At 55.8% G+C, this 15292-nt stretch overlaps 1 protein-coding gene across 5 annotated transcripts in view; it reads left to right on the forward strand.

Moving 5' to 3' along the window:
* GPR107 (G protein-coupled receptor 107) overlaps positions 1–12932 on the forward strand; it is a 57363-nt gene extending 44431 nt beyond the window's left edge. For 4 of the 5 annotated variants that reach the window (XM_023745948.1, XM_023745950.1, XM_023745949.1 and 1 more), the window contains 4 exons: positions 1408–1457; positions 2454–2537; positions 3241–3362; positions 8428–12932. In XM_023745948.1, coding sequence (XP_023601716.1) covers positions 1408–1457; positions 2454–2537; positions 3241–3362; positions 8428–8524 — 353 coding nt within the window. In that variant the 3' untranslated portion in view covers positions 8525–12932. The remainder of the gene's footprint in view (positions 1–1407; positions 1458–2453; positions 2538–3240; positions 3363–8427) is intronic. The other variant, XR_002826741.1, reaches the window with a different exon arrangement.
* The last annotated feature ends 2360 nt before the right edge of the window (positions 12933–15292 follow it).

Consider the following 15292-nt stretch of genomic DNA (forward strand, 5'->3'; position numbering starts at 1 on the left):
GCACACAGAAACAAAAGGAACACTCGAGCCTACAAATGAGTGAAGCTTTAAACCTGTGGGAGTTTCGTTACTCCACACTTCCCTGTGTAATACCTGCGCTCTGCGACTCCTCTCCCATCCGCAGGCCAGGACGAGCACCTGTTCATGGCACACGCTCCCGGTACTCTGTGCACTTGGTATTAAGTGAGTGTGTACCTCGGGGTGTGGCGGCTCTTTCCTGAGGAAGGGCAGCCACCCCTGGGCCAAAGCCCACGCTGCCATGGTCGCTGTTGCATCCCGGGCCTGGCCCAGAGTCAGAGCGAATGAAAAATGGCTGAGAACCAGAGAGATTTAATTTAAAAGATCACAAGGCAGCCAGAGAAATCACTCGTTAAGAGCCTGTGCTGATCTGCGTGCTTTCCTGGAGCTTCTTCAAATGTGCTGCGCGCGCGCGTCCTTTGCAGGCTCGAGGGGTGTGATAGCCTCCCATTCGGGGAGTTAGGATTTCCCGGAATGAGTTTCTGATCTTTGCATCGGTGCATTTGGTTTCTCAGAAGAGATTCATACAGACACTGGTAGCTGATAAAAACCTTGAAGATTATTTAGGATTCGGGGAATTTCTTTTGGAAGCCTAAGCTTGATTGTCACCCACTAATCATGAGGCCGAGGGGGGAGGAAGAGGAAATGCGAACCTCCACTATCCACAGGCCCGTCTTAATGGAACCAGTAAGTGAGTGCTATTAAGCAAAATTAATTTGCCTCTTGTAGGAAGGTTTATGATGAATGAAAGGATTGCTCATTGGGGAGGGAGCCAGGCTACCCTCGGTGGTCATTAATATTTCATGGCCATAGGCAGTGGCAGGAAGTTAGCTATCCCGGCTCCCTGACCTTGAGCATGAAGGTAGGACACAGCCAGGGAGGTTGTATTTAAGGGCTTGTTACAAGGCACTTACTGAAAATCTAAGTGAAATTTAAATTTGCAATATGCACCCCTGTTAATTGAATTGACACCCTGAACTAGTGGGAGGTTCCCCCAGATTGCTCAGGGACCCAGCTGAGACTGGTCCTAGTGGGGGCAGCTCTGTCAGCCACATTGGCAGAGCTGAAATGTTTAATGATGGCTTGGGGTGGGGAGGGGTCCTGGTTTGTAGCGACTGCTGGTTTCTGTGGGTCCGTATACTCCTGGCATGGCCGGTTTGAAGCTACTGAACCCAGCACTGGGGAAATGTGCGGGTTTGCCCGTGCACCGGGGCTGCGGCCCCGCCTGCTGTCCCCACAATCCCTGACTCCTGGTGACTGGGGGAGATCCGGCCCAGCGGTGGCATTTCCAGAAACACAGATGTGCCCCGGGCATTGCTCCTGTGTTAGACTCGGCCCCTTGACTGAGAAAGGTTAACAAGCCTCTGTTTTGTTCTTTCTTCTCCCTAGCTGCTATTAACTTAGCAAAGCTGAAACTTTTCAGACATTATTACGTCTTGGTGAGTAAAACCCCTCAGTCTGTACATAACGAGTAGAGCAAATGGGCTCCTCAGGAGGGTGGGTGCACGAGGCGGGTGCTGCCTGGGGCTGTGGCTTCACTCCAGGTTGTGTCCTTGAGTCTGGGAATTAAGTGTCTGCTTGCTTCTTTCTAAAGTTTAGTTTTAAATTTGGCTTTACGTACTCAGAAAAGCAGTCCCTGCTTGATGTGTTCACAGTGCAGGATTATAGAAACACAGCGCTGCCCTCTCTGAACCGAGCCGCCTCCTCCCCTCGGTGATCACTGTTGGCAGCTGAGTGCCTCTTTCTCTAGGTTCTCTCCTAGGATTGGATGCTCCTTTGATGGGACTTTTTTATTCATTTACAAAAATGGGGTCACACCTAAACACAGAACTGAGACAAACATGAAGGGCTCATACAAGCATTAGCACCAAAGGCGGGACTTACTCTAGATTATTAGAAACATAATTTCTTGGAATATTTAAGGTATGGGTCTTCTAGAGTTTGCTTCCTGACTCCTAACAGAAAGTTTCTGAATCGTCTTCCCTTTGGACGTGTTTTTCCTGGTCCCGGGGAGCAGGCCACACTCGAGTGACCCGTGAGTCGCACTCTCAGCAGCCCCTCCCTTGCTAGAGGACTTAGGACTATTGGCACTTGTGCTGTGTGGCCCTTGGCGTCCCAGCCTCTGCTGCAGAGACTGAAAGTCAGCACTTCCTGTGGCTTTATTTTGCTGTTGCTACTGGAAAACTCCCCCAACCTGGGAGGGAAAATATTACCCCTGGGTGTTGAAATCAGCAGCCATCCTGAAATGTTCGTCCTCCCGTGGGGGTGGCTGTTTCCAGAACTGTGGTCACCCAGCGAGCAAGAAGTGCTGCCTTCTCAGTGTGACTAGCAGGGTCATTCTGTGTCTGTTTTGTAGTTAATTTAAAAGCAAATTGCCGGAAGAAAGTGATGCCAAGTTTCTGTGTTGATGTTCTTATTTCTTTCCTCTTCCTTAGATCGTATGTTACATATACTTCACCAGGATCATTGCATTTTTCCTCAAATTCGCTGTTCCGTTCCAGTGGAAGTGGCTCTATCAGGTATGCTGGTCCCGGAGACAGCCTGAGGCTGCAACCTAAAGTCATGGTGCACCTGGCAGTGCCCAGTGAGGCCCCGTTCTCTTCCGGGCTGCAGTTCCGGCTCCTGTCCAGGAGAGCTGCTGGGTTGCAGGAGAAATCTGGAGGTCGATGCATTATTGATGTTAGCGTTCAATGCGAAGAGTCTTTGAAGAAAAGAGCCTCAGGCAGAGAGAGTAAGGTTTACTCTGTGCAGTTAAAGCCCAGATGAGACGGGTCTCCGTCAGTTACAGGACTTGAGTAGCTTAGAATGCAGACCTTCCTCTCCTTTGCCCATTGTTATAATTTCAGTAGTGAAGCATCTTTGCAGTGACTAGAACTGGCTTAACTACTAGGGCAGGCCATCGAATGGTCTGGAGACTGTTCTCTTAAGTACTCTTGGTATGGTAGGCACTGTAGGAAGTGGGAGTATATAATGACCCTTAAAACATAGCAGTGGACGCTCCAGGTAAAGCCAGGAGTCTTAGGTGTCATCTCTGGGCAGAATGCCTGGCTGAGGCCTCAGCACAGCTTGGGAGGAAACTGCTCTCTAGCAGCCAGCTCAGCGTGTGAGGAGTGGCCATGGAGTGGCAGGTTGCTGGGCGGGGGTGGGGGTCAGCTTGTTTAGTCCCACTGCTTTCCGAAAAACAGTGGAGCTCATCCTTTGTTTGGGGTTTTGAATTTGCAGCTCATGGATGAAATGGCCACTCTGGTGTTCTTTGTTCTCACCGGGTACAAGTTCCGCCCAGCTTCAGATAACCCCTACCTACAGCTTTCTCAGGAAGACGATGACCTGGAAATGGAATCTGTGTAAGAAATCTCCTCCCTCCCTCCCCCCCTCCCTCCCTCGCCCCTTTGCCTAACACAGCAGCAGGGTGTGAATTGGAGCAGCTGCTGCACATGTGGTTGCTCCAGAGGTGGGCCCTCTATTTTTAGCAGGAGGAAACGGACACTGCGCTCAGTAACTGGGTGGCATGAACTTGGGGACATGCTGGGTCTGTTCCAGACTACTGAGGACGGCAAGCCCTCTTCCTGCTGGGCCCCTGCCATTGGGAGCCTGTGTCTGAAAATGTGATCGTCCGAATCTCATAAGTCTGCTAGTGAAGGTCAAACGTCCTTTATCCTCGGATAGCAGGTGGCACTTTGCAGCAGCACCACCACTGACCTAGATCTGCGTTAACCGGCTTCCAAGTCTCAGGGTGAGGGCCTCCAGGGTGCTGTTTCTGGGAAAGGCAGTCACTTCGGAGAAGTGAATAGTGATTAGGAATATTGCGCTGTGACCTGTGAGGGGCCAGGCGGGTTGTGTTTGAGGATTGGCCTGAGGGTGAGTTTCCGGTGCACTGCCTCCAGCCAGGGTGGCCTTTGATTTTTCCCAGTTCAAAGGCTGAGCCTTGGCCCACTGGGCCCTGCCAGGCTGCCAGGCAGGTGAGCAGCCTGGGAGAGCTCCTGGTGCTCAGCTCCACTGTGAGAACAAGGAGCGAAGGCAGATCCTGCTGTTGGGCTCCAAACAGCCCCTCCCTGTGCAGAGGAAGAAATGCCTGTTGGTGGAGGGAAGGCAGGAGAAGCATCACATGTGCCTCTTCTGGAAGTTGCAGGTCTGAGCAAGTGACTGGTTGAAGAGGCACAAGTGAGAGCCAGTCTGGTGAGCAGCAGCAGCAGGAAGTAACCTGAGGTCTGGGGGATTTGTCCATCCTGCTGGGGACCCTGGCTGGTTCTCTGGGGTGGGCAGCTAGGAGCCGAATGGCTGGCTCCTGACATCTTCCGCTTGACTGGGCTGTGGTCTGAAATGGCTGTACCAGTTGGTGTTCTCGCCAGCCATGTAGAGTTCCTGTCCCCACATCCCGTCCGCCAGCTGCTGGTCTGGAAGGGTGGATGCATTGGGAAGGTCTGTCTCGTGGCAAAGTTCTGTTTTGGTTCTGGTTTCTCGCTGACAATATTTGGTGACAGGGTAGTCTTTTAGCAAGAGGGTCTGCGGCTGTAGGCAGGAGGAGAGGAGAGGGCGTGGGCAGACAGACCGCCGTCTATGGGGACTAGAGAGCCTGTTCTTTTTTCTGGCAAGCCTTGGGAAGGCTGGGATGTCCTCGGGCTGCCTCCGTTTACACCCGGCACAGGGCGACAGTACTCTGGTCACACTGTGTCAGTGCCTTAGTGAACGGGTTCTCCCTGTGTAGCAGCGGAGAGGGGGCAAACCCAGCCAAGGGTTTGTGTAGGGTGGTGCACTCCCTGGGACCGCGAGCCCAGTTTAGCCAGAAAAGACGTTTAGGAGCGGATTGAGGTCAAGTACCTTTAAATCCGCAAGGAAATTGTTCTGGGCTTTCTCTTGGCTAAGACTCTGCTGCTGAGAGAGTTCTAGGAATTTATAAGACGTGACAGCAGAGCAGGCTGGGCCGGACGCTCTGGCGCAGCCGCCTCCCGTTCCCCTGCAGGTGCGCAAAGGCTACTTGCAGCCGCTCAGGGCAGCCGCCGGGCTGTCGTCTCCCTCTGCCACTTGCAGTGGGAGTGCTCAGTACCCCTAAGTCCTCCCAGACAACCAGCCAGAGGCAGCGAGCCCGTGCCTGGTTTCCCAGCAGGTCAGGAGCTCTCTGCCATCCACACGGGAGGTCTGATCCTTGTCACGGAACAGCACTTCTAGGAGGTAGTATCCTCAAGCCCCCGCGCCCAACAGATCCACACTCTTCCTGGTGGGTCTGACCGCTGCAGCACAGGAGCGGCCACCGGGAGATTCTGGGGAGTTTCTCCCGCCCCTGCCCTCACTCCTTCATCTGAGGCCCAGCTGAGGGGCGGAGTGCATCTGGGGAGTGAGTCTCTCCCAGGGGCTCGGGGCTGGGAGCTTTCACCCCTTTTCCTCCCTTCGAGCCTGCACGATGAGGGCGCACTCAGAGGTAACACTGACTTTGTCTTTTCCTCTTTCTTTCAACATCTCTCTTTGGACCAATTTTGGTAACAAAATTTATCATAAAAAATTCAACATGTTAAATATTGGCTGCGATTTCAGCACTCAGCAGCTGCCCGTGTGCTGTGCGTGTCCTGGGTGCTCTGAATTATGTCTGTCAGCTTGAGAAGTGGGAAACGTGTGTGTGGGTTCCAGGACGGCTTCCTGTGAGCACCCGAGGGGTCGGCACCTACCGTGGGCACAGGACTATGGGAGACTACGGGATTGTCTCTCAGCCAGGCCCCTCCACCTTCCAGTCCAGAAAGCAATTGCTAGTTTGCTTATAGTTTCTGGTTTAGTTTGGTTAAAGAAATAGTTGTGTCCATGGGCCACTTACTCACGCCACATGTGACTGTGACCTGGGTGGCAGTGGGAGCAGTGGGTGTCTAAAGCAACATTCTCATCTTGCCTGTGTGCATTAGGCCCTGTGCTCTCTCCGTCTCTGTCAGAGCTCCCTGCTCCTTGTCTCGGGCATCTCTGCTCCACTCTCCTGCCAGTCCTCCACAGACTCCTGTACTGATCCCACAGGGAGCATCAGCCTTAGGGGCCATAGCACTGGCCCCTGGCCTCAGCTCAGCTCCCCAGCTGCTGGCCACCTGCCTCAGAGAGGCGCTTCTCTGAGCAGGCACTGGAAGCAGTACAGCTCCTGCTGGAATGGGCACTGGGCTGGGCAGCCAGGGAGGCCAGCCTGGCCGTGTGCCCTACAGGCAGCTGTGGAGCGCCAGCCAGAACAGAAGCCCGGTCTTCCGGGAGCCCAGTCTCCTGCGGGGACAGTGGGACGGGGTGTAGACAGTCCTGAGGTCCAGGCGTGCACTGGAGCCATGGAAGGGCACGTCACCAGCCAGGACACGAAGGCGCTAGATGGGCAAAGGAGGCGTGAGCAGGGGCAAGAGGAGCAGGCCTCGCCTCTGGAGACCTCCCTGTGAAGTGAGTGGCGGTGACTGCGATCTGGGCATCTCCAGAGGCTGTGCCTGTCCCCTGAGTGGGAGTTTAGGTGAAAATCCCGCTGCTCACCGCTCCCCACGCTTGTAGAGACCTTTCCTTTGAGAGCCGTTTCCGTGCAGAGGGCTGGGCCGATGGGGGCTCTTCAGCTCTTGTCCCCCCTTCAGTGTTGGCACCAACATGAGGCCGTGCTGGAGGTGCCTGCGAAGCTGCAAAGTCCCTGCCTGGGCGGCCGCAGGGTGTCAGTCCGACCTCCTGCCTCCGTTTCACTGCTGAGTGGCTGAGCTGCCCAGAGACGACTTGTACTCTTCAGCAGCAGCGGCCGGGCTTGCCTTCCCAGAGGCCTGCTGTGGCCACCGGCATCACTGCCATCCATCTTGATCTGCTCAGGTCACTTGAACAGCTCCACGGGCTCCAGGTCACACAGTCAGCCCCACATCACCTGCTCTGCCTGTGACTCCTCACGTGCTGGCGCCCTCCCGTGGACAAACTCTGGGGGTGCCACATGGAGGGTAGTTGGTGGGGGATTGGGCAGGGTCCTTGGAGTGAGTCTGTTGAGTTGATTGATTGCATTAATTTTATTGGTCAGGAGGTTCCTGTGGGTCCGTGACGGGGACGTAGACTTAGGAGATGCTGGGCCAGGCATGTTTGTTTTAACAGGCTGTTTTTTAGAGCAGTTTTAGGTTCACAGCGACATTGAACAGAAGATACAGCATTTGCCATAAGCGTCCTGGCCTGGCCTCACGCATGCACAGCCTCCGCATTAGCAACAGCTCCTCCAGAGCCGTGCATTTGTTCCAGTCGATGAACCTGATTGACAGTCATTGTCACCCGGCGTCCATCGTTTACCTTAGGGACGACGCTGGTGGTGTGCATTCTGTGGGTTTGCACAGATGTGTGATGGCGTGTATCTACCATAATAGTGTCATACAGATAGTGTCACTGCCCTAAAACCAGTCCTGCCAGGAGGAGCTCAGTATGTTTGCTCGATGCCTCCTGCTGTGGGGCCACCGTGTCCTTCGAAGATACACAACCGTAGAACCTGCCCAGCTCACATCTTGTCTTCCCATGGACCCACCACACGAGAGGCTTCGCCCCACTCCAGGGAAAGGGCTAGCGTGCTTCCATTTCTTGTTGTTGTTAATCCTCATCCGAGGATATTTTCCCATTGATTTTTAGAGAGTGGAAGACAGAGGGAAAGTCAGAAATATCGATGTGAGAGAGACACATCGATTGGTTGCCTCGTGCACCAGCGCCCGGGCAGGGGAGGAGCCTGCAACCAAGGTACGTGCCCTTGACCGAAATCGAACCTGGGACCCTTCAGTCCACAGGCCGATGCTCTATCCACTGAGCCAAACCGGCTAGGGCCGTGCTTCCATTTTTGATCCACGGATTCAGTGAAGGGCTCCACGGCCCCTCCTGAGTGTCAGGGACCAACAGAGAATAGACCCTGCCCTGGGAGGCATGGGGAGGCAGAGACCGTGCTCACTGACGATGCAGCCTGCAGGGACCAGGGCCTGGGTCTGCAGAAAGCTCTAGTGTCAGGGGCTGGGCCCGGAAGGGCCGCCGCACCCGTGCTTCTGTCCTGTGACTCAGAATGCTCCGTGTGGCTGGTGACTGAATGTCTGCCTTGGGCCAGCTTTCTTTTCAGATGTTCACTATAACGGAGCAGTCTCGTGGCTGTTAGAGGACGTGCATGCAACGTGGAAATCCGTGGAGCCGTGACAGGCTGGCACTGATTGTAGCAATAACAGCCGCCATGCACTGATTGGGCGCTTTGGAGAGCTCATTGCCCTCACGGTAGTTCTGGGAAGCGGGGATCGCTTATTGTACTGGAGCACGGAGAGCTCGGGTGCCTTGGCCAAGGTTCCATAGTGGCCAGAGCCGGTCGGAATTCAAGCCCAGCTCTGACTCCAGAACCAGCCCTTCACCCCCGGGAGGTGCTGTGGCGAAGACGGCCTTGCTTCCCACTGACTCGCTCTTTGTTGTTTCCCTGTGCAGCGTGACGACGTCAGGGGTGATGGAGAACATGAAGAAAGTCAAGAAGGTGACCAATGGCTCGGTGGAGCCCCAGGGCAACTGGGAATGCGCCGCGTGATGGAGCACGCTCGAGGCTGGCCCCGCGAAGACACTTAATTTATTAATAGTCCTCTTGGTGAGCGAGAGCAGCTGGCACTTCCCGACAGTGACACCACAGCGCGCGCTGGGAGCAGAGTGCCACGGAAGCCCTTTTTTTACTCTTTTATGGAAACTGATCTGTGGCTGGTCGTAGGCAGCTGGATTTCTCCTTCAGGTGGGCACGCTGCGGAGGGAGTGTAGCGAGGAAGAGAATAAAAGGAAGACTTCGTTTTGATTTATATATTTTTAATTGGGAGGGAGCTCTTAGGGTATGTGCAGTGTGACCCCCAGTGTGTAGCACATCAGAATGGACGGTGGGTGGGGAGGAAGTCACCATCCGTGTCATCACAGCTCAGGCTGACAGGGGATGGAGAGGGTTGCTGCAGCTTTTGGAGACAAAAACGAATGAAATTAGGTGATTCTAGGAAGCAGGGTCAAAACTGATTAGTATGCCGAGCCTGCCCCAGACTCGTGTCCCCAAAGGTGGCCTCAGGCCTTTCTCCCGGATCCTGAAAGGGTCCAGGAACCAGCAGCTCTGGGAGCGGTGTCTTTCCAAGGGGCTCTGCGTGGGGCTGGGTGTCACAGCCCGGGGCGGGGGGCAGGGGGAGGGGGAATGGTGTTCTTGATGGAAGGGTGTTCTGTGTTGCCTAAAGGATGGACAGAAATATATTTTTAGCTCAAAAGCATTCTGTAGGGTTTTCTTGAACATCCAGAAAAGTTCCCTCTCCTCGTGGTTCGTGTCCACTTGGTGTGATGGGAGTCTGGGGGAGGGGAGACTTTCCTTCAGGAGCAGCTGGGGCAGGAAAGGAGGTGTGATTATCATCACCAAGCTTTCCCCGTGAGCCAGAGGGTTCTGGACAGAGCAGGTGGCCAGCTGCCCCGTCTGCGTCTGCAGTGTGTGGGGAAGTGTGACTGGCGGCTTAGGCTCAGGGCCGGGAGGCGTCTCACAGGAACTCGGGTTCCCTTGCGGACTCTCCGAGCGTGGGGACCGACACGGGTGCTGCCCCCAGCGAACAGCATTGCACCTAAGCGGTTGGAAGCCGGCCGCTCCGAAGGCCCGTTGTGGCGGGGGCTTCGCGATTATTCCCACTAGGAGCGTGGCCACGCAGGACGGCTCCCTCCTGCTCGGGTGGCAGGCGGACAGGCACAGTCCCTGGTGGTGGTTTGCTTACCTCCGGCCTAGAGGGCCGCTCAGAAACCACAAGATTTAGGGGTGGCTCCATATCCCAGGTTTGGGAACCTGAAGTCTTTCCTCAAAAACAGTTGTTTTCCCTCTGCTGTGCCGTTTCCCCTTCCTGCTGGCCCGGGAGGAGGAAGCGTCCTCCTCATGCACTTCCAGTGGCCTCTGTGCTCGGCCCGGCCCTCGGGCTGGTCCTGCTCTGCAGTCCTCGGGGCGGGGCCACGCGTCTCCCCGTCTCCAGGACGGAAGTACAGCCTCAGTATTCATCTAAGGGTCAGTTCTCTTTCTCTTTTCACTTGGAGCTATGTGACGGGGCCGGACGTTGTAGAGAAGATGGGGATATCTTTAAAGCTTTATTTTCCTGTCCCGACAATCCCAGCGCTGCAGAAGTGTCTCAACCCACGCTTAGGGTGCTTCCCTTGCCGGGGGGGCGGGGGGCGGGCATTCACTGCTTGTCCTGCAAGCAGATGTTCTTGACTCAGTCATAGATTTCTTGGCAAGAACCAAAGTGAGATGAAAACTCCCTCCTGAAAGGTCTCCACGGAGGAAGGGAGTGCGTGAGGAGCAGGGAGGACGGGAACGTGAGCGGCCAGCCCGCACCGCTCCTGCCTCCTGCCCCTCGCAGCTCCCATCCTCAGCAGCCACATTCGGGCCGAGCCAGAGGGCTGGCTTCTGTGGGACGGGGCGTCCTTTAAAGCCCATGCCTACCTCCAGCAGCCTCTGGGCTCTCGCAGCACCTGCGGGGCCGCCTTCCCTCCCAGGCTGGCCCTTCGGGGCAGGAGCACAGGGAGAGGGGCCGTGGTTTGGAAACAGGCTGCCACGGCCTTCCCACCACACAGCACGTCTGCCCGTGTCCTGCATGTAACACGGAAGGTCTATAGTCAGGCCGATGATTAGGGAACATCCAAACCCAGCCCGTGACGGGAAGGCAGGTGGTGGGTCAGGTTTTCAGAATTACTTGAGCTGTCTGTCCTGTTCTGTGAACATTTCTTCCCTTTCTCTGTCACTTCACAGTTGGGACCAGCAGGCACTTGAGTCAAGGTGACTGGCTGGGGTCCAAAGCACAGTTGCTCTCCAGCCACAGCCTTCCTGCAGCCCGAGTTCAGGTCCCGGCTCCTTGAGCTGCGGAGCTCGCACGGTTAAGCCTCCCAGAGTCTCGGCTGGGCGGGGAGGACGGGTGCACATCACAGAGCCCTCGTGTTTATAGCTTCACTCTGTGCTCCCTCCCTGCTCTGCCCACACGAAACCTGCCGTGGACTGGGAACCCTGCTGCTGGGAAGGTTCAGGAAGTGCAGGCTCTGTTTGCCTTTAATAAAGTCCGTGTCTTTTGTAGAAAATTACTTCTTGGACCACAACAAAGGTCATTGGTCTCTCAGTCCTGGCTCTTACCAGTGGCCAGAGATGCCATCAGCCTAGTTCTGGCCCCTCCAGACTTTAAAATGTTAGTAGCAACGCAGTGCCGCTGAGCGCGATGCCGGAGGCAGCTGCCCATCCTGCCAGGGAAGCTGCTCGAGTGCAGGAGGTGCTTGCTCAGGTCACAGCCCGAGTCAGTCCAGCTTTCCCTCAAGAAACCACTCGAGTGAAATTGCCAGGCGCTTTCTCCCCTAGACGCGGCCAGCCAGGCAGGCAGCTCTTGGTCTCGTAAGTCCACTTCACGTGTCTGTCGTGGCAGGATTTCCTCCTCGACACTGTCTCATCAGGATCTCTGCTCTCCTTCCACAGCCTGCCCCCCCTTCCCCTCTCCTCCTCCTTCACCCCCCCACCCCCGCCCACATCTATTGATTCCACGGAGGCTCGGTCCTGGGAATACAGGCTGCAGGCTTTGGTGCATTGCAGCGTTTTCTCCCGGAAGCTCTGGAGGGATGCGTTGGCTAAGCTCAGGAGAGTTTTACCAGGAGGTCGTACTAACGCGTGTATCATTGCTTTGGCCCGGATGTGGGGTTCTTCCTGCATTCCAGTGTATGTCCTGGCACTTCCGAGTCTACTGCAAGGAGCCGGCCCTTACAGCCTCCAGAGGAGTGACACGATGCCCGTTGTTATTACAGGTGGCATCTGGCCATTTCCCCATCCGAAGTGTTGTCTTCCAGCGGGGCCGGGCCCATCAGGCAGTCTGATGAGGTTGGCCCTGCTCCATACCCCGGTGGGACAGCAGAGCCTCCATGCTGCCCGCTGCCAACTCCACCCCTTCCACTCCACGCTCCCCGTTGGCGGGCCTCTGAACCAGTTCACAATGTGCAGGGTCCAGGGGGCCTGGGACCCGCTGCTTTCCCCCTCGGGAGTCACTAAATCAATGGCTTCCCCACGAAAGAAGTTAGGCTCTGACTCGGTGCCTCTTGGTACATCACAAAGGCGTTCGTGGGAACATGCCAGCGGTTCTCAGATCTGCTCTGTGCTCCTGTTTCTCTAGGATGTTTGGCAGGAAGTCTTTAAAAGGGACCCACCTGTGCCCGGCCGGTGTGGGTCAGTGGTTGAGTGTCAACCTGTGAACCAGGAGGTCACAGTTCGATTCTTGGTCAGGGCATATGCCAGGTTGCGGGCTCGATCCACAGTGTGGGGTGTGCAGGAGGCAGCCGATCAATGATTCTCTCTCATTGATGTTTCTCTCTATTCCTCTCCCTTCTTTTGTGAAATCAGTAAAAATATATTTTGGAAGAAGGGATCCACCTGCATTGCCACCGCCTGGAATGTAGTGACCTGAACACTCCAAACTCCCCAGGCCTTTGGGAAGGGGGAGTTCTGGACAAAGTCAGTAAATGTCCAAGCAAAATAGGAAAACTAACTCACTCCCAAGAGTCAGCTGCTCTGAGGCAAGGTGCGTGGTGCGCAGCTCAGACGGGGCCTGAGGGCCAGCCTCCTCGCATTTAAGATACTTACTAACCAAAGGGGCCAGAGCCCTGTGCAAACAAGGGGCTTTCTTGACCTCGGGGCGTTTATAGATCATGAATTGGATTTCCTCGTCATTGACCACAAAAGAAGTCAGACACATCGAATCCAGAATCAAGTTACATTTGGGGGAGACAATGCCTGTACATATCATTTGCTTTCCTTGTTAGATTGGGGTGCAGAAGGCACTTTCAGTATTTTTTTAACAATGATCATTGAAGAGCATTTATGTAAACAGGATGGGTGGGGCTTCCGATCCGGGTGCTGTTGGGGATGGCTTCTCGCTGTGATGCAAACATGTAAAATAAAGATTCTCTGACGGAAATGTATGTTTGTGATCCAGGGAGTCACTGACTCCAGCTGCTGTCTCTCTACCTCCCTCTCGTAATTTTCTTCTTTGTAATTTTTGTTCATTAAATTAGTTAACTGCCTCCCACCCGCTCCCACTGACAATAGTGACACCTACTAGCGAAGTTCCGTGGATCTCAGGTGTGTGGCAGCTGCTGCTGAAACTCACGCTGACTCCCACCCCAGAGGCTGCATTTTGGAGCAGACGGAGCATCCGTTGTGGTTTGCGGATGTCCTGCCTGCACCGGGGGCAGGGAGTCCCTTCCGAATCAGGACCGGGCACGCTGCCAACTGAGGAGCCCACACTGGGACAGGCTGGCACGCACCCCGCCTGCCAGCAGTCATCAGATAGCCCTGTAAGAGAGCCCATGTAGAGCCAGAAATCCAAGGTTTAGACTCAGCATTTTAGAAGTCATCTGAGCCCAACCTCCTATTTTATTAGGAATGTTTTCAATCGAGGTCTAACTTACATACAGTAAAACTCCCCTTTCTAAATGTGCGGTGGAGTGGGTTTTGGCAAATGCATATACAGTCTGTAGCCTCCCCCGTAATAGGCCCGGGACGTGTTCATCACCCCGTCAAGCCCCCTTGTGCCCGGGATCGTGCAGCTGGCGTGAGTCTGGCTTCTCGCAGCGCACTGCTGCTGTGTATCCCTCCGAAGCACTGCTGTAACGCTACAGACATTGTGATCTAGAGAGATTGGTGAGGCACACACACACACACACCCAGGTCAGCCAGCTGCTCAGTGTCAGAGCCAAGAAGAGAATCCTGGGCTCCTGACTCCGACCTTGCTGAGGATCCAGTTGGGCCTGGCCCGTGCCGGCACAGCCAGGGCTCTGTTGGTTACTGCTGCTGTATTTAATGTTGGGGTCCTCAGCTCGCCCTAGCAGAGGCTCAGACTCGGCCTAGGTTGCCCGTCAGTGGCATGCCTCACCGTTGTGCATGCCCGGCAGGAGGCGTTGCATCACCAAGGTGTCTGGGAGGAGGCACGAGAGAGTGGGGAGCCCAGCAGTCAGGCCAGACTGCAGCGTGAGGGATACTGAGGCGGCTCAGGAAGGGCCTGGGGACCATCCCACCCAGGGCTCCTCGAGCCTGAGCAGCCTCGTGCCCCAGAGCAGCCTGTCTCGGGGGCATGAGGTCCCCCGTGGGCCTGAGAAGTTGCGTTGCTCACCAGCTCCCAGGTGATGCCAGAGAACCACTGATGTGACCCCACTTCCTCGTCTGACTTGGCTCAGTCATTCAGCAAGACTCCGCCCTGGCCCCTGGCCTGCCTGAGGGTGTTGCAGGGGGGTGGATCATGTGAGGGAGCAAGGCAGGGCTCGTGGGGGCACCTGCCTGACCTGCTCCCCTTGGTCAGCATTGGCTTCCTCCTCCCCATGGCCAAGCGAGAGCTTTCCAGTGAGAGGTGCAGCATCCAGGCGACCACGTGAGCTTGTGGCCACGGAGCCACCCAGGACCGGGCTCGGCCTTAGGAAGGCCCAGCCTGTGAGTTTGACGACAGCGCACTCGGCTGCAGGTTTCTTTAATGAAATGGCAGAGCAGGCAAGTCAGGAGCTGACACTGACCCAAATATACCTGCTGAGAGCAGGGAGCCTCCAGGCCTACTACCGACCCTCGCCAAGCCCTCCCAGCACCCACGGGGCTCCTTCACGGGGGCAGCTGCCTTTGGGTGTCCTGCCCTTGGCCGGCCAGGAATCTGTCAGGTCTGCAGACTGATGGCTGCACATACAATGAGGCTGGGAAGAGGTGTGAGTGAGCAAAGTGCTGCGGTGCTGGCCTGGCAGCCCCGGCTGTCAATCCTGCCCTCCCTACTGTCAATCCTGCCCTCCCTACAGAGCCGCGTGGGGCATTTCCGAGAATTCCTGGGAGCCCCTCAGCACTGCCCCCCCCAAAGAGACTGGGTTTCTGGGGGTCCACGTGACCACTCAGGAGCTGTGCCTCACAGCTCGCCATGCCCCCTCTGCAAGGGAATGCTGACCTTCATCCAAATGAGGAATCTGCTCATTAAAACATCTGCAGGGACTGAGCCAGGCTCCTCACAAACCCACACTCCTGCGTGTGCTCAGGGCGTCTCCGAGCCAGCCTGGCCGCTGAGGCCGCAAGGGGTCCTCGGCACGGCACAGCACGCTGGGGTCCCCAGGGCACATCCATCAGTGGTGAGTCGGGCTCACACCCCTGGTGGGAGGACGATATTGGGGTGCACTGTGGGGAGAGGCGTCGGCCGTGGTGAAGAGTTGAGCATTGCCTCCACTTCCTCTCCTTCCCTCTCACCCTTTCCATTTATTTGTTTTTTCACTCTTTCCATTTTAACGGGCCCCTCCCCATCAGCAATAAAGC

This window comes from Myotis lucifugus, unplaced genomic scaffold (assembly GCF_000147115.1).
Source record: "Myotis lucifugus unplaced genomic scaffold, Myoluc2.0 scaffold_605, whole genome shotgun sequence".
NCBI lineage: Eukaryota > Metazoa > Chordata > Mammalia > Chiroptera > Vespertilionidae > Myotis > Myotis lucifugus.